The sequence below is a fragment of the Triturus cristatus genome, chromosome 6 (assembly GCF_964204655.1).
Source record: "Triturus cristatus chromosome 6, aTriCri1.1, whole genome shotgun sequence".
NCBI lineage: Eukaryota > Metazoa > Chordata > Amphibia > Caudata > Salamandridae > Triturus > Triturus cristatus.
Window position 1 is genome coordinate 1605712001 of NC_140589.1, and position 19626 is coordinate 1605731626.

A 19626-nucleotide genomic window follows, 5' to 3' on the forward strand; every position below is an offset into this window, starting at 1 on the left:
CACTGGCCACTCCATAGAGGGTTTTCCATTGAAAGCCAGCGGTCCCAGCCTATCCACCTCTACACTGCGCTACAGGCTGTAAATACCTCCTTTGGGGGGCCCAGGAGCGTTTCAATGACCGAGCTCCATATAACATATGTGCTATGTTTTCCACACCCATGAATGCTATCTCAATCCATTCGGTCGGGTCCTCCCACCCCGTGTAACCAATCATTCACTACCAAAATATGCATAGCCCAGTGATATAAGCAGATATCTCCCATGGCTATCCCTCCCTCATGCGCGGCGCGGACACATTTGCCAAATGCAACTCTAGGGGATTTGTTGGCCCAGAGGAAAAGACTGGTCAATGTTCTTAAAGAAGAAAACCAAGGCTGTGGAATATGCAGAGTCTCAGACACGTCTTGCCTCACTCTCACCCACTTGAGCATAACTAAGTAGAGATGAGCGAGAGACACCTGCCAGTTTTCTTTTTCTCAAAAATGTAATCAGTTTCCTTCTTGTTCTTAGGAAACCTACCAGATTTTACCCTTATAATTTCAGGAAAACGCAACAGTTGTGCTTACAGTGGCGGAGGGTCGCTAGCAAGTAAGCCTGGGCTTCCCACCAACTTACAGGGACAGACTGAGATAGGTTTGGAAGAGAGGAACTGCCTGAGGTGGGCATTGCACCTACGTCTGAAGCCTGGGGTCCCAATTGAAGAATGTAGATACATACTTTCTCTAGAAAAGGAAAGAAAGGTCATCAGTTAGGTTCACTGCGTCACAATACTTTTTCCTCGATGAGGAGAAACAGCTTGCAGTCCCCCTGTTTGGAGGATGGGGTCACTCTGCTGCCTCAAAACCCTGTCTGATATCTGTCCCATCAGCTGCCAGAATGTACTCCCACCCACCTTTCCTAATAGGAAGTATCAGTTTGTTGTTGTGGGTCTGGGTTGAAAAGTAGCAATACAATATTAATGACAATTGTTCTGCCTAGGAACATTTAGAGTCCATGCACTTGGCACTACAAACTATGCAATCTATAGGTAAATCATTCATGTAAAGCACCAATGAAATGGATGCGGCTAATGAAGAGAAAAAACTTGGTGAGCTGATCTAAAATAAGAATTTCACTTTCATCAAGCAGTGGCTGTAGGGGTTGAACCAAAACCCCTCTCTCTAGGTATTTTGTAACCACGACAGCTATTGCACTAGTTAAAAGTGTCTCTAGCTAGACTTAACAAGAATTTGCAATGCAACAGGTCTCGCATTTGTCAGAGTTAGAGTTAATGGGATTGCAAATTACAATGTCTTATCTATATGTTTCGGTTTGGAGTGTAGTGGATTTATGAACAGAGACATAGCTGCAGCACTGTCTAGAGGACTAAGAATGGGGAATTACAAATGGGAACTGAGACACAGCTGCAGCACTGTCTAGAGGACTTAGAATGAGGAATTACTGACAGTGTCCAGAGAAGCAGCTAGCAGCACTGCCTAGAGGACTAAGAATGAGAAATTACCACAGTGACCAGAGACGCAGCTGTAGCACTGTCTACAGGACTTAGAATGAGGAATTACCAACGGGATCAGAGAAGCAGCTGCAGCACTACCTAGAGGATTAAGAATGAGGAATTACCACTAAGACAAGAGAAGCAGCTGCAGCACTGTCTAGAGGACTAAGGACGAGAAATTAAAACTGGGACCAGAGAAGCAGCTGCAGCACAGTGTACAGGACTTAGAATCTGTAGTTACCGACAGGACCAGAGAAGCAGCTGGAGCACTGTCTAAAGGGCTCACAATGAGGAAGTACCCACGGGACCAGAGAAGCAGATGCAGCACAGCCTAGAGGACTGAGAATGAGGAATTACCCAAGTGACCAGCGAAGCAGATGCAGCACTACTTAGAGGCTAAGAATGAGAAAATACCATTGGGATCAGAAAAGCAGCTGCAGCACCATGTAGTGGACAGAAAATGAGGAATTACCACTGGGAACAGAGAAACAGCTAGTGGCCCTGTCTAAAGGACTAACTTCGAATGAGAAATTACCACGGGAACCAGAGAAGCAGTTAGCAGCAGTGTTGAGAGGATTATGAATGAGGAATTACAGCTGGGACCAGTGACACAGATGCAGCACATAGAAAGGGACGTTCTAGAACGCTATTGCCGGTGGATGTGGGGTGGGGGAAGTATGTGGCATTAGTGAACAGGCGCTTTGCGCATGTTATGCTGGGTGGTCCCTGAAGAGAATGTCCACAAAAAAAACACCACAAATGTAATTATCTTCATCCACGAGCGCACTCATTGTGCCCGTGCACGCAGGAGCAGTCCTCGTTTATGTTGATACCTTAAGTCACTTCAACCACCATCTCACCGCCCGCACCCCACCACCTCCCTCCAAGGTACTATTGGCTCACCTCCCTTTATCCCTACAAAAGCACTTTGTAAGACAGCTTTAAACGGGAAGGAACCGAAGCTAAAAAAATAAATAAAAAAAATACACATACATGCAGCTGCAACAGTCAGCAGCACATTTTCTATAACCAAAACGGTAAACGGGGAGGGGCCGTTCAGCCGAGAAATGGGGATAAAAAGTGTTGTAAACAGTATAAGTATAGGTGGCAGGACAGAACGCGGGGCAAAGTAAAAGTTACGGTAAGGCAATAAGATGAGAACAGGTGGGAGGAGATAGTGCGGGCGAGGTTTGAACATTAGGATAAGTGTTAGGAGAGAGTGCGGGGCAGAGGGATAAGCACGGCGAGTTTTGAACATATTAATACGTGTTAGGACAGAGTGCGGGGAAAAGGGACAGGCACGAGTAGTCAAACATATATGACAATAACTGTTAGCACAGAGTGTGGAGCAGATGAAAGGCATGGCGAGGCAAAAACATAAAATTAGGTGGCAGAACTCAGTAACTAAAAGCTAAATCAAGCATGTGATGGGAGTGTGTGAGCACGTGGTGGGAGCGTGAGAGCCAGAAAGGAGCCGCAATGCGGGCGCGCACATGTACTGAAAGCTAAATCAAGCGCGTGGTGGGAGCGTGTGAAACAGAGAGCAGACGCCATGCACGTGCACATCGCCTGTCCAGGCGCGCACATGTTTTGTCTCCCTTCGCGCACCAAACCCACAACAATAGTCTCACCAAGGCAAAGCAGCGTATGTGCTGCATTCACTAGGCGAGACCTAAAAATGATTGTATGGCGATTGCTTTCCCGTAAACGGGGAAGACAGCACAAAGGATTTTGTCCGTCTCGCAAGCTGGAAACAGACATATAAAGGTCAATAGTTGGGGATTAGAATTGTTCTGAAAATTAGCTGGAATGGGAATATTTGTAATGAAGAGAAATTCTCCCTTTGTGCGCAGCAATTCCTGCCATCGGCAGTATGGACACATCTCTGTGCACTTTTTGTTTCTGCACCAAAAAAAAGCCTCACGATCTTAGCAGAGCTAAATTTGAGCTGCAGCATATTATTTTGAAACCATATGAGAGCACTGTTTTAAACTCAATAGTATAGTGTGATAGATATACCAGGGTGTACTTTGTGTTTTCAAATAATGTTATCCTGCAGAGACATAATGAATACTGTCTTGTCTCCACCTTTTCTTGCCCGCAGGTCACGTGTACGGAAGTCTGCACTTTTCCACCTTTAATGGTGATGAGTACCCCTTTAAAGGCCTCGGTGAGTATGTCATAGTCCGACTCTCATCCGCCAAAGGATCCAACGTGTTCACCCTTCAGGGTCAAACAGAGAGAGTGCGGGTGGGCAGCGGATACGCCAACGCCACGGCCTTTGTGCAGTTTGCAGCTTTCTACCAAGGAACTCTCAAAGTAAGTGCTGCCCTCACCTCACCAGAATAGGCTCTGCCACCGGAGAAGAGCTGCTGTCTGCGGCAGAATTATCATTATTAATAATAACGATAATAATAGTTAAACATCACTATTATTATTATTATTATTATTATTGTTATTCTTATTATACTTATTATGAGTATTAGTACTAATAGTAGCAGTCGTATTAGTATAGTGTATGTGTTATTATGACTATTTATATTATTATCTCTATTGCTATCATTCTTTTTCTTTATATTATTATTATTATTATTGGTAGTAGTTGCAGCGGTAGTATAGGTATAATTATGTATTCTGGTTATTGTTATTATTATTATTGTTAATGTCGTTATTATTTTGAGCAGTAGTACTAATACTAGCTGTAGTATTAGTATAGTGTATATGTATTATTATTATTATTGTGACTATTTATATTATTATCACCATTGTTATCACACTCCTTCTTCATATTATTAATATTATTAGTAGTAGTGTCTGTAGTATAAGTATAATTATTATGTATTTTCGTTTTTATTATTATTGCTATTATTATCAATTCATATTTTTATTGTTATTATTGATATTATCATCGTCCTCATTATTTGCTGCTTGCACAGGGCCACGAGGAGCCCTAGGCTGCTCCATGGGACGTGGCAGCATCTAGTGGGGGAAAGGGTTGGGGTTCAGCTGCAGTCCTTTCAAAAGAGCCTGTGCTTTTCATACACATCCGGTTCATGCTGTTCCTGTCTCCTGTTTAGGTGCAATGGAGGATGTCGACCACTAATAATGCATTAAATGTACTTGTGGATGATAAAGCAGTAGAATTCAAAAAAGGTAAGTTAATCCTAATGCCTGTTATCAGTGTTTCAGTTCGCAGTAGTTTAGTTCTGTGAACATGTTCTCTTTTCACTGTTACATTGGTCTACATTTAAGGTTTTTTTGCCGCCTACAGCAGCACTGTGCAACATAACATAGTTTTAATACGAGCCTTTACAGGAAACATTGGATGTAACTCAATCTATATTTGGAAATGTTATTTTTTTGTATCGGCCAACATTTTAAAATTCGAAGGTTCTCTGTCGTGAGTAGGGTCACTGAGGTATGCGCTCCTTTGTGAGGCCTATGTGCATCGTGCAGTGAACAGGGCACTATTGAATTCAGCGAAAAGAGCTGCTATTTACAGTGCAATGCAAAAATGACAAAATATCAGATAGCCAGAAATATATAACACACTTAATTATTAAGTTCAGGGAGAATATTTACTGAAAAAGCATTAAAATATTTGTATTATTTACACGGCATTAATTGGCATTCCTTGCCTATAAAGTGAATATTAGCATCGCACGTCTTAGAATGGACACGTTGATACGAATTACTCGAAGCTTATAGAAACGTTTGCAACTCGTTTTTATATATTTTTATATGTTCATTCATTTATTTTTGGGTCTTTTTATATTGTTGACCAGACTTCACAGGATGCCAGATGGATGAATATCGTGTGTGAATCTGAAAAAGGAGGGTCCGATTCACAAACAAAGATTACATCTACCCCTGTAAGAAAACAAACTCACATGGGTGTAGGTTTATAACTTTTTGAAATTCACAACACTTTCCGGGAGTTACTTGGAACACTTCAGCAGTTACAGCTTTCAAGCATAGTCCTGGAATAGTCATTTGACGTCCTTTTGGTCATCGTTGTCATTTTCATAGTGTTACATTGTATGTAATGGCACATTTTTCTCAATTTCTTTTTTTCCACAACAGTAAAAACCTTTACTCTTCACCTCCATTAAGTTTTGGGGGGTTCCGTTCCCTTCCACACAGGGGAAAGAGTTTTACTCGACCCCTTTGTTGGATAAGGAAGTGTTGGAGAAGAGTTTGTGAATGACTGCAAACGCATGTGTCTGTGGGCATTGACAAACTCGCAAGCGCACTCGAGCCGCAAGGAAAGCTAAAGTATTATTCCATTATTTTGAACCAATCCAATGAAAGATATCAAATGCGTAAATGTTTTCATGTATAGACTTTGCAATGTAATTAATCATTCTTTGCCAAAAACAAACAAACTCTGAAAGCCATAAATCAAGAAAAGCAGTAGTGCATGTACTGAAAGTAATCCAAATACATAGCTGTTAGAGTTTTGGGTAGAGATGGGGGAGAGAGGATAAGGAAGGAGAATAGTATGCGCACAACGTGACATTCCCTCCTCCCCAAATTCCGTGACCTTACCGCCCGCTACTCCCAAGAACTCTCAGAATCAGGGTATGTTGTCCTCAGCGTAGTCTTTTATTTACATCAAATCAAGTAATTTTCCACAGACCATTACCAAAGAAAGTATCCTTCTTGGATATATAAGAATTATTCACAGCATCACACTTTAGATCCACATCCACATGTCAACGGCAGTAAGGGAATTAAGCTCGACATTACACTTTAAAATTAACTTGGCCATACACTAGAACAACATGGCCGTACATTTGAACTTTATACTTTAACTCTTTAACTCGGCCGTACACTAGAACTTGGCAGTACATTTGAACCAGGCCGTCTCGGCCACCAATGTTCCACTCTGCTGCGCACATTGTGCTGGCAGACCCCAACACGCTACAGCCAACAGATGCACTACTTGACATCCAGGGCACTGCATACCGCACCGGCCCACTGGGGTACCTGGACACAGGCAGCCTCCCCAAGATTCTACTTAGTCCATATGTTGTGGGTTAGGGCAGTAGAGTCCAGGACTACCGGCATGTCAGTCCCGCCTCCCCGCCGACCCACTGCACATGTGGAATCTACCCCCTCCTGGAGTCCATCGAATGGCTGCACCTCCATTGTTGTGCATTCCTCTTTGTTGTTAACTCTCAGCGCTCCACCACAGGGTGAGAAGCTCCCCGGCATACTCACCCTCCCCCCAGACGCTGACGGTGCTCCACAACACCTGCCTGTTTTATTTTTACAGAACAAACGCCAAATTCCTGACTAGACGAGTTGAGTCAAATTGTGCCTATTGTTGAAGTTGCTAAATTATTTTGACCAAGTTGTTAATTGTTCAGCTTGGATGGAGTCCCCCCCAGCCCATACCGCTGGTATTATTAGCCCCCAAGCTAGAAGCCGAATAATCAAGAGAACTATCACTAATTCCATTCTCAGACCATCCAGCACCTATTAATGAGACATCTGCTGAGTGCAGTCTGCTAGTAGACCCCTCTTTGCAACCACCTTTCCCAGGTTCCCATCAGGACACCACTACCCGTTTATAAATGGCAAGCAGTTAAAATATGCGGGTTAACTTCCACATGTTCATTTCTACCACCATCAGTGGAGAACATACTTCTTGTGACCTCCGCAGTGCGCGGTGTGCCGGCAGGCCCCGCCTTGCAACAGCTTTTCCCAGGTTCCACCCGAGGCATACCTGCCCGTTTCTACAGGAAGTTTGCTGAACAATGAGTCTGCCAACTGCACCAACTACAGGCACGCCATACCGCTTTGGCCCCATGGTTGTTTTAATTGGCGTTAGTAAATGCCTGTACTGTGCACTGAGTTATTCACATGGACCGGCACTTATGTTCGAATAGTTGGCTTTGGAGCAGAATAAAAGTGGGCGCCTGCCCTCATTGTTTCATAAAGGAAGCACTGCCATCGGGATACCTGATCACAGGAGACTCCTAGTAATAAACTATGAGGATCACCTCCTGATATAGTTATTGTTGGCTACTTTATGAACAGTGCTATCTCGCTACAAGCGATGTACTTTGATAACAATGCATGCTGAGTGACTGTCACCTCCTAGGAGCTCATTGTTTGAGGTTTTTGGCCGTACCTTTGAATTTTATACTTTAACTTTTGAAGTTGGCCGTACACTAGAACCTGGCCTTATATTTGAACTTGGCCGTCTCTGCCACCAATGTTCCACTCTGCTGCGCATATTGTGTCGGCAGGTCCCAACGTGCTACAACCAACAGTTGCACCACTTGACCTCCAGGGCACCACATACCGCACTGGCCCGCCGGGGTACCTGAACACAGGCAGCCTCCCCAAGATTCTACTCAGTCCATACTTTGTGGGTTAGGGTAATAGAGTACCCCAGTGCTGATGGCTGCTGAGCGATAGAGCGCTATAACACGTTATGTGTTTTATAATATATTTGAAATAACAGTGAAATCGGTAGTAGACGTTTTATTAACCCCACCTACTCAGGCCTGTGAGTCCTGTAAATCACGCCAAGAGACCCACCGAAAGTAAGAAAATAGAGGAGAAACGTTAATATGCCAAAGAGGCCCCTTTTAGTTTTGCATTCATAGCCAGAAAATTATTTCACTTGCTGGACATAGGTTAGCACTGCATGGAGCCCAAAACCCAGCCCTTGGCTTCACCACTGATCCATAACAGAATGAACGGCGGTAGGTGCTGGCCATGAGCCAACTGTCCTAAACGGCCACTAACTGCTACATAAGATAATATGCATTGCTTGCCTGGATGAAAGTGGGGGTTGCAACCCACTTGTCGTTAATGTTGAAGCACCAAGTCACGCTACTGACCATGATTAGAACTGGTGTGTTTAACCAGAGCATGAGCCAACTGTCCTAAATGTCTGCTAGCAGCAAAACAAGATAGTATGCATCTGTTGCCTGGATAAAAGTTGCTGTAGCCTTTATGAAAACCGGTGTGTTCAACTAGCGCATGCCGCAAGTTTAATTAGTGCATGCCAGAAGAAGTTGTGAAAGGCTGGGACTCGGAGAAGAACTGTTTGCTCCTTAATTACTTATTAAAGGCCACTTTACTTTTGAACCTCAACTCTGGAACCTGTACTGCTTGCCATACTGAAGGAGGAGCAGACAAGGTTCATTTGGTAGCAGAGCAACATTCCAGGGAAGAAACTAAAACACCACCACAACTCAGATAGGCACTGCCGACCACAAAGATTACACATGTACCAGGCCCCTGGTACCAAACACCACTATTTATTCGATGTTTCCCTGTGAATCAAACGATGTTTCCCTGTGAATTATCCCCAAAAGACTTCTGGGCCCTTACACCCCAGTTCCCTGTGGAGGCTCCCGGTGTAGACCCCTTGGCCTCACTACCATCATTTGCTGTTTCCCTGGTAAGTATCCCAAAAGACTTTTGGGCCCCCACACCCCAGCTTCCTGCAGTGACCCCTGCACCTAAGTGGCAAGGGTTCCTATGTATTTGGGCGTTCCCCTAGTCAAGCAGAGGCTGTGAAAGCTTGCATAATATCCAAGGTAATAAGCCCACACCAAGATAATATGTATTGTGCCAATGGGTATCCTGCGCCCTGGAACTGAGGGATATGCATACCCTCATGAATAAAAAGCAAAAGACACCCTCCTGAATAAGGCATGGATCGTTGAGGAATAGCCAACGTACTGTACTTTTATGGTATCTAGAGGGACCACTTCACACTCGGAGTTTGCGTTTAAGTCCCCTAAGCTTATACTTGTTGGCTCAACTGAAGTGCCCAACATTAAGTAAAGCTTGTGTTGCCATTGTTTGAGGCACTAATGCAGCTTAACAAACAATATATTGGAGTTTACCATGACCTTGGTAATTGGTCCCACTGCTGCGCTAGTGTACTGCTGCATGGTCGTCAACTGCTTGTCCCAATTTTGGAATAACAACTTTTAAAAGGAACCCATACCAGCTCTGAAGACCAATTAGTAGTACCATAAAAAACCAATAAGAACCTATCTGTCAATGCCGGGAATTTTAGATGTAAGCATGGTAAAGCAAGCATTTCCACTTGAACGCAATAACCTGAGCGGAAGAACTAAGGCTCACTGCTCTAACCGGACCTTGTTAACGGTGACCAATGGCTGATCCCAGAATTGCCAGGGCAAACAGCCCTGCAAGAAATATCAAATCAGTGAACAAGCCTCCAAAGGATCTACCCCCCCAGTATGGTCCGATTGGAAGTTACTCGAAGTGGCAAACCAAGCACCGCAGTCCTGTCCATATGAACCGGAACTTAAATGAATGAGAAGAATGCTTGCCGTTATTGTTCTAATTCTTGTTTAATATTTTTCTTGTTGTTGTTGAGTGAATTAACCACCATTGCCACTGGCGGGAGTATGGGGACAAACCATACTTAAAAGTTGGAAATCAACTCTGGAAGCAGGTCTCCGTTGGCTCTACCTCCCCAGCATGAAGGAACTTAAGTTAATTATAAAGAATGGCTGTTATGTTTCCGCCACCCTGTGCGCAAGGAGAGGGACCACCTGGCTCCGCCCAGGCCAGGCATGAAAACAGGTTCCCAGCTGAACCAACTTCTAGGGCATCTACATACCGGGATGTTGGCCCCACTTTTTCCAACATGCCCTCCTTCTTCACACGACTAAGGGGCTGCTATTATAGCTGCTGAGAAATGTTGTCATCATTTAGCGAGATGTGCCTGCTTCAAGGCCATTGGAAAGTTTTCGTCAGCAGGAAGACACCTGTACACCGTGCTTCCGCCTTCCCAGAGAAGCGCCTCCGGATATCACCAACATAAAAGCAACAAAAGAGAAAAAGTAAGCCATTGATAATCTGTATATATACTCCCGCCCACGTACGAGGAGCGGCCTTATTGTCTAGAATCAATAAAGCTTTCCACCAGATTCATGCCATAAGCCCCTCTTTCGTGCCCACAGGCGGGCCCTCCTTCCAGCGCGGCCTCAAAAACCCCTACCACACTCTTTTACCACACATAGCAACAAGCCGCTATCACCGCCCCCCCACCATATGGCCAGGCACCCGCCTATCGCAGCGCCGCATATTTGTTGTTAATTACCCAGACCACCATTATCGGGCTGTGTATTTTTTATTGATAAGTAGTTTGCCTGGTCAGCTGACAAAGCGTCTACAGCAGGGATCTGCGCTCGACCGAAAGGACACCTGTTCAAAACCTGGCGGGTCCGCTCAGCCCCCCCATCCCTCTGAGGTCGACAAAGTAACTGCCATGGAGTTGGGAAATCAGAATTAGCACCAGCACTGACGCCACTCACCTACCGGAGCTCTTGAACGGCGAAATCTTGACGGGGCACCCACGCTGTTTGTCTCCCCCGCTGCCCTGACGACATCGAGGGCCGCGGTGGGGGGAGACTACAGCTCCCGTGAGCCTCTACTGCCACGCCCCCTTCCAGGTGATTGCGCGCCCGGAGGCGCTTAAAAATCGGCGGCTCCCTCCGCGTCGCGGGACGCGCGCGGGCGGCGCCGGGCTGAGCCCGGGCAGAGGGCGGGCCGTCTGTGGCCGTCCGGGGTCGCTGGAGGTCGGGCCGGGCAATCCCTCTTGGCCCATTCCATGTTGGTGCCCAATTGGAAGTCATCGCCAAGTACGTGAGTAAAGCACACGTTGTGCATGGGATTTAACTTTCTATTGCTGCCTAGTACACTCAAACACGTATCGGAAAATGGGGAAAAAAGCCCCACCTGCGCACAAACTGAGTCGTAAGCAATTAACATCTCCCTCAACTGTTATTGCTCCCACCCAGCTGCCTAGTTTGACCGCAATTGATAAAATGCTGCAGAGGACGATCGGCGTTGTGGCTTCTGCCATTCAAAACACCGAAAGACGCCTCTCGCTCCCACCAAGCACGCAATTACCTTTGCTGCAGGACAATACATTGGATTCCCTGGTGGCCACATCGGACATAACCTCCTATGCGGGGCTACCAGGCACCAACTTAAATGCGAACTGTATAATCCTGGACAGTGTATCCCCTAATCATCGCACAATGGAAAATAGACTATCACAAACACCGTCCATGTCACGACTAAGTGTTAATAGAATCACTGATACTTCCCTAACTAATGAGCAGGAAGGGATAGAACTATGCTTAGACACGGACGTATCAACCACAGATAAAGAAAAAAGTGATAGTACACCAGCACGAACTAGGGGTCAAAAAGCAAGAAAACAAAAAGCAAAGCGGAAACAGAAACACCTAGAGTCATTAGCAGACAAACGTAGAGATAATGGTGGACGCCCTCAATTGAGTAGGCCTCTTTCTCCTGTAGCACAAAACCATATCCAAAGTGAGGTGCACTTGGGGAAAAACAACGAACAAAGCTCATTAAATAATATTGCAATGCCGGGTAATGAAGATTTTTGGGGGAGACTGGAGACCTTAATAACTACTCTATTAGGACCTTTTAGCCAACAAATCCTTAACATTGATAAGAGGTTGAAGGCATTAGATGACCATGTGTTGAAATTAGGCACAGGGTGTAACTCTACAATTCTATCACACCATGTTGCATCTAACACCAATATACAAAAACCACAACACACTACGGCCAACAAGAAAAGTGCAGTGGAGACCAATGCCTCTCCCTCTACATCTAAACTGAGTAGAAATAAAGGTCAACCAAACACAAAATCCTTAGCCAGACAAGCATTAGACACCAAAACAGCTACAACAGTTAGCTCGGGAGGAAGGGAGAAACCTACTGACACAAATAATAGGCCAGCAACGAGGCAAGTGCAGGATGCTAACCAAAACCACCTAGCAGATAAACCCGATATAATTGAAGTGATTAATAAGAGAAAGATCCCGGCCCGCATTAGCTTGCCCCCAGATTGCGGACCATATGTTTTGATTTTAGCCAATGTCCCAAAATTGGAGGAAACCAAAGAGGAAAATTACACAAGCCTAAGAAATAGAACTCTCCACTGGCTTTCTGCAAACTGTAATTTCCCTATGGAAGGAGTAGGAGAAATCATCCATACACAGAGAGTAGGGTGGGTGGGCCCATTGAGGAAAAATTTTGAAGGAGATTGCATCATTATAAATTTTAGATCTCCACAATGGGTGCAATCCACACTCTCAAAAGCCCCACCGCCCTCACCCTGGGAATTTAACACTACTCTGCTTCCCCTTGGGTACTTTTATAGACATTTAACTGACCTTCATTCTAATCCTGGGATCAACTTTTTAACAGATCAACCGGGCATGAATCGTAACATTGCCAATGGCTATGAACACCCTTACCAAGAGTTTAATACTAATTTTAGGAACGGTCGTTCATTAGGCCATCGGATTATACCCCCACCATATCAAATCCCATATTTACCTCTTCCCACCCCCTCCTATCCTAATCCAAGGGAGAGACCTTATGTAAGGCCTAAACAAAATTTTAACTTGCCCCAGAACGAGCCAAGGTATATATACAATATACCAACGCACAATCGTTTTGAACATGCTCTCTCCAATCTGGAATGTCAAGATTGACTGGGGGAAAGAAATAGGGGGAGTGAGGTTGTACAAATTATTGTTAAGGAAAATCCCTCAGATGTACAACGCAATGAGACTGCGACAATGGTACCATGCACTGTTTTGACCATGTCCCCAGTTACACTTGAGAACATAACTACTCCATCAATACAACCTAAGCAGTCTAGTGGCTATAATACTTCTTGTGCCCTAAAATGCCCCAAATTGTCCATCCTTAGTTGGAACGTTGCTGGGTTGGAACCAAGATTGCTTGACCCTCAATGGATCAAGCTATTGGATAACAAAGATATTGTTATGTTCCAGGAGACATGGGCTGTCAGTAACTTATTTATTGAGGGTTACCATTGTTTTAGTATAACCTCAAAGAAGCCTATTTTTGGCCGCGCAGTAGGAGGATTATTTATAGGTGTTAGTATATTGGTGGGAGGCACCATTAAGGACTTATCAGAAGGAAATCCGAACATTCAGGTCCTTGAGTTGAAGTTTAAACTTAAACCCAGGATTTTTATAATTAATTTTTATAATAATGATTTTTACTCCACACCCAACACAAATTATATAGCCCTCTCTAAGACTCTAAGAAAACTGGAAACAAACTTGGAATCAGAGGGGGGGACAGGGATTTTAATCGGCGGAGATTTTAATGCTAAATTATCAAAGAAGTCTTGGACCGAGGACACCAACAAAATTACGGACCAAGCTGAAAAAATGGGGCTAGAAATAGCAAAATTATTGAATGAACACACCCTTGAGAATGCCATGGAAGTATCTTTAACATCTGACATGGACTATGTCCCCACGTTTAGGGGGCGCGACTGTTGTTCTACTATTGATTTTATTTTTATGTCCCCTGACTTGCTGGACCGTGTACTGGAATCTAAGGTGATAAAAACATCCTTTGGTGATCATAACCCCCTCACAGTTTCTTTGCACTTAGGCTCCCGCCCTGTATATCTGAAATCCATCGGTGCAAGAGACATTACGCCATCAGGTGACGGTCTGCGGCTGAAATGGAGGGGGATTGACAGCGGAGCTATTTTAGAAAATGTGCAGAACGATCATGTTGAATTAATTAATTCTTGTCTATTTCTAAATGGAGATAATAATAGAATAATCTCTGACTTTGGCAAATTGTGTCTAGTGATCAAAAAATTGTTGTTAGTCCCACTACCAAAAATAGTGAAAGAACCGAGATGGTTTGACTCGACCTGTTCTAAGGCAAACAGGGATCTACGTAAAGCATTGTCTACTAATCCAAGGTGTATATTGGAGGTACAGATGGCCAGGAAGAATTACAAGCTAAAAATCACTGAAAGGAAGGCCGCGCTGCTGGTAGAACAGTGGGAAGCATTGGTCGCGAGTGCAAATTTGAAGAGCAGCGGCCCCTTCTGGTCAGCTGTTAGGAAGACGCGTGATATGGGGAAACAACTGTCCCCAATTAGCTGCAACATTTCTAGTAGTAGTTGGGAGGCCCATTTTGCTAAAATATATTCTACCCCCTCTAAGGAAGTAATTATTCCTTTTATGAGGGTGACGTGCAATCTCAAGATTGACCTCCCCGAGATAGTCACAGCCATTAAAGAAAGCCTTGGTAACAAGGCCCCTGGCCCCGATGGGCTTCCTATAGATATTATTAAGTATAACACGGATTTATGGGCACCAATTCTTCTCAATGTTTTCAACAGTCTACCTATGGCGCCAATGCCTGATACTTGGGCGACCAGCACCATAGTTCCCATTTTTAAGAAGGGAGATAGGTCAGACCCAGCCAACTATCGTCCAATCTCGCTACTGGACAATACCTTAAAAATCCTTGGACGAGTTATCTACAACAGGATGATAGAGTGGACTGAAGACACTGACCTATTGGATCCGTGCCAGCTGGGATTCAGGAGTGGCGTAGGCACAGTGGAGCAATGCTTAAATTTGAAATTGATTATCGATAAGTATAATGTTGCCCGCTCTAGTCCAATTTACCTTGCATTTATGGATCTTTCATCTGCATTCGATCTAGTCAACAGATCCAAATTATGGCTTATGCTTTCTGACTATGGTCTGGACGCAAGTCTTGTTAATTTTTTGGCCTACCTCCACACGGACCTTAAAGCACAAGTTAGGATCGGGTCTGGTGGCGATGTGTCCGGACCCATAAAAATAGGTAGGGGGGTGAGGCAGGGGTGCGTTTTGGCACCCCTGCTATTTATTATCTATATTAATGGTCTTGCCAAAGCCCTGAGACAAGTGACAAGAGATGTACCAATTATCCAGGGGAATCAACTACCAGTTTTATTATACGCAGATGATGCGGTCATTATGGGCCGCACCCCTAATGCTCTTCGTTTGCTTATTAGAGCATTCGTCCAGCATATGGAGGCACTCGATCTGCGTGTGAATTTTAAAAAATCTTTTATCATGTCTAGCGGACCCGGGAAAAGGAAGCTCAATACGATAAATGTAGGCTCGGACAAATTAGAATCCGTAACCTCCTTCCCATACTTAGGATTAGTTTTCGCTGCGAACGGCTCATGGAGTGGGCATGCTGCCCACGCCATGGGCAAGTTCTCGAAAGCCACCAATTCCATATTGAGCCTCCAACGCCCGAAGAAAATAGGTGCCACTAGGGCCATTTTAAAATTTTTTAAATTACAGTGTATTCCTGTGGCAACATATGGGGCTGAGGTGTGGGGTTCAGGGAGAAATTCAGGGATTCAACGGGAGGAAAATCGTTTTTGTAGAAAAATATTGGGTGCTCCCTTTTCAGCCTCTGAATTCATTTGCCATAAAGAACTAAATCTCCCCTATGTATGCGATTTTATCAGAGCCAGACCAGCCCTATTTTGGATTAGGATTTGGACAAATAACTTTGCGACCTTAACCAAAAGTATTATACTGGACTGCCTAAAATGTGATCACTATATGTCCATACCCTGGTTAGCTGAGGTCTCTAAAACCTTATGTGCAGTGGATAAAGGCAATCTTTTCTCAGAACCCACAGGAATTGAGATGAATGATAAAGTCATAGTCAAACAAGCACTTTATGCACTTTTTAACTCAGAAAGACTGGGGAAGGAGCTATCTAAATCTTCTGTTGCTACATACATGGGGTACGACTTGTGTAGACACCCACTACCATCTTATTTAACTCTCCCCATGTCCAATTGGGAACGATCGCTGCTCTTTCGTTTAAGGGCAGGTTCTGTAAAAACTTTGTTGGCTTTCCCTTTGGGGTATCATCACACAGTAGAATACAATCCTTGCCCATGTGATGGAATTAGCAAACAGAATGACATCCATTTCTTATTCTTCTGTAAATTTTATCAAAAATATATTAACTGGTTTTTAACTCCCTATTTTAGGAAATTAAGACCTCTTACACTGGGGGAATCATGTTCACTTTTATTTTCCCTGGATACTGATGAATTAATTTTTCGCACCAGCACCTTTCTGAGATTAATTGTACACGCACGTAAAACGATGGAAAATCCCTGAGAATTATTTATGTTAGTTGTATATTTGCAAATGAATTACTGTGATTGTGGTGTTTTTATGGATCGTATTACTGTACAAATGTGTTGTTTTTCTTTGTCGTACTTTTATGGATTTTACGAAATTCGAATAAAGGTCTTTTGAATTGAATTGAATTGAAAATAATTGACGGGAATTTCGTATTTTTGGTGAGCTGCGTGAACCCATCGGAACTAGCTGAATGCTCTGCCTCCCCAGCCATTATCTGTCCTCATATACCCAATAGTACCTATGAAGAGGGCAGGGAGCACGCACCGAGGGGCATACACCATAGGAAATGAAGGCAAAAATCATCAATAACTAATCAACACTGACAAAACTCCCAGACTCAACAGGACACATTAGAGCACTGCACACAGGTACATCAAAATACAGATATTCCACACAGGTAGATATCACTGCAATCACACAGCAGTGCCTCTCCAATCACATTGTTTTAGTCTGTAACTGGTAACATGCTGTTTCCTTTTGTAAAGAACTCTGATACCTCCGGGTCTAGCTAGCGCTATATAAAACTCTCTAAATAAATAAACATACTAAATATACAACTCATCCAAGAGTACACTTTAAACAGAAAATTGTACATGTACACAAGCATGCAACCCAGCACAGATATGCCCTATGGTTGGGCTTCAACATTATCACAACACCTCAGTCCACCGGGGAAAACAATAAATCATCTAACAGAATATAAGAGACTGTAAAATTTCTTAGCTAATGGGAAAGTCAGTTTAAATTCTAGAAATGGCACTGAGGCGAGGATTATGCTTTTCCTTCTTTTTCATATACACCCAACAGCCTTATTAACATTAGTAACATCAAACCTTTTAAGGGCTACATATCACTCGAGTCTGAGAAAAAGAACAGATAATCAATTCGGAACAGCCGAATGCTCTGCCGCCCCAGCCACGCCCCCTGCAGTCCACCAGCAACATCGCTTGGCACTAGGAGCCACAGCCGTGTATAAGACCTGCTGGGCTGCGAGATGCGTTCCTCCACATGCATTGTTCAGAGTATGACCACATCCCGTCAACTGTTGATCAGCTGCAGCTTCCAACATGTGCACCTCTGAGGAAATGTGCAAGCCCCTGACTCACAAATGAAATTTGCCAATGTATCGACCTGTTCAACACCAAAGCACCGGTGTCAGGACTGAAGGCCTCCGCCCAGCAACTGTACCTTTTCAATGCACGAAACGATGCTGCGCAAGCAAAACGCAACCGCATGCCCTTGGAATGGCTGCCACCTCTAGGCCCGGACAGCAGCCAGAATATTGTTAAACAATAAAAGGTACACACAAACCATCATTCATGCATGCACGCATGTGCACCCAAACACACATAAACGCCAAGTCTGAGAACGCCCCAATTAATTTCCTGAAGTCGCCACCAAGCCAAAACAGAAATGCCCCAGTACAAACAACAGGTGCCAAGACGAGAAAATTGAGAAAACGAAGGGAGAAGAAGACAGAAAAAAAGCGAACAAGAAGGCTTCAAAGTTTCCACAGTTCTCCTCCCCACATCAGACTGCCAATCATTTTCCTGCCCTTCACTGCACATCTCCAACACAGTATGTCTATACGGATCACTTCAGCCCTTTAAACTCTGCAATACTTTTCACGGGGATCCGACCCAAGATGCAGCCACCCAGCCTCACCCAAAAGGATGAACACTCAAAATCTGTGACGTGCAACATCAGACCCTCCAGCTCCTCACGTTACCCTACTTTCTCCCGCGCAAACACCTGCCCGCATAAGAATCCGAAACCCAGCTCTGAACTCGCAACGTGGGCAACAAACAATCCAAGCACACCATGTGTAACACGACAACATTGCTGCATCTCTCCACCCGCATGGGCTCGACCCCCATGCAAAAACCACACCTCTGTCCTCTATGGGACCAACGCAAGTCAGTAAGCATGCATAATTCAAGTGAACCACCGCAACAATGAGCATCCCTGATACTCAACATCCCCAAGACCAAGTACAAAATGGAACACAATTCAATTGAACCACTGCGATAGCGAGACATCCCCCACTAAGCGGGCGAGTCAATCACAAACAGATTCAGCAATATTACACCGCGCCCCCCTGCCTATTTTTACCGCTGTTCTCATCGCAGCAACCCGCCTGATGCCGCACCACCTACTTTGTTGTTGAACACCCAGGCCGCCCTCCCCGCGTACCTGGGTGCCCTGCATTTCAGCGTGACCACTATACGGGCGCGCCCTCCTCTATTAGTAGATACCATTTATAACTACGATTTATACCAACAAAATAATATATTAAATAAACTTAACTAATAAATACACTACGCCACGGCCCTCTCCAACTCAGCCTGCCACCTCCGCCCGCCACCAACAGGACACCTTTCTCCACGTCACAGGACACCTTTCTCCACATCGACGACGTTTCTGTGGCCAGGCTGTGGTCTGAGGGAACAAAGATAACGATACCCCCCAGGGCACAGCCTTAAATACCCGCTAAGTTTAGTTTCTGCTAGGTTTCATTTCTCTGTGCCTCACGATGACATCACCTCAGCCAGCCAACCACTTCCTTGTCCAGGGGCCCCGAGGAGGCTCAGCCCCGTGGAGCTGCTAAGGGCGCCTCTCCCCTAGTCACGGGGGGCGCCTGTTCATTGTGGTTGGAAGAGAACGATTTTGGCTCTTGAGGAAAGCTAGCAGCAAGGACCATTCCTTCTGTGAAGACACCAGCAAGCAAAAAATACACAGTGGGACCAGAACTACCTTCAGGAATTTCCAATTAACGAATCAGTATACCTGAAAGAAAAAGACAAGAAAGCTAGGAATGACCCACACTGTACAAACATATGCAACCCCAAAACGAATTGAGACTTGTTGGGCCTCAAAATGAGGTACAGCTTGAATCCTATGGCAGGGTGAGCTACAGGGCACCCTTTTAGATATACCCATTACACTGACAATGTCTGAGAAACAAAATGCAAATATAACCTCAGGGGGAGGTTTGGAGCCAAACAATAAGTTGACTCCATGGCAACAGAGTTAAGGCCAACTGGCGTTCTGATGACGAGACTGTCTAAC

At 44.6% G+C, this 19626-nt stretch overlaps 1 protein-coding gene across 1 annotated transcript in view; it reads left to right on the top strand.

The window, feature by feature from the left end:
• LOC146821707 (uncharacterized) overlaps positions 1-19626 on the top strand; it is an 857433-nt gene that overhangs the window by 447852 nt on the left and 389955 nt on the right. Inside the window, exons 12-13 of the mRNA XM_085612743.1 lie at positions 3597-3811; positions 4570-4645. Of these exons, the coding sequence (XP_085468869.1) occupies positions 3597-3811; positions 4570-4645 (291 nt within the window). The remainder of the gene's footprint in view (positions 1-3596; positions 3812-4569; positions 4646-19626) is intronic.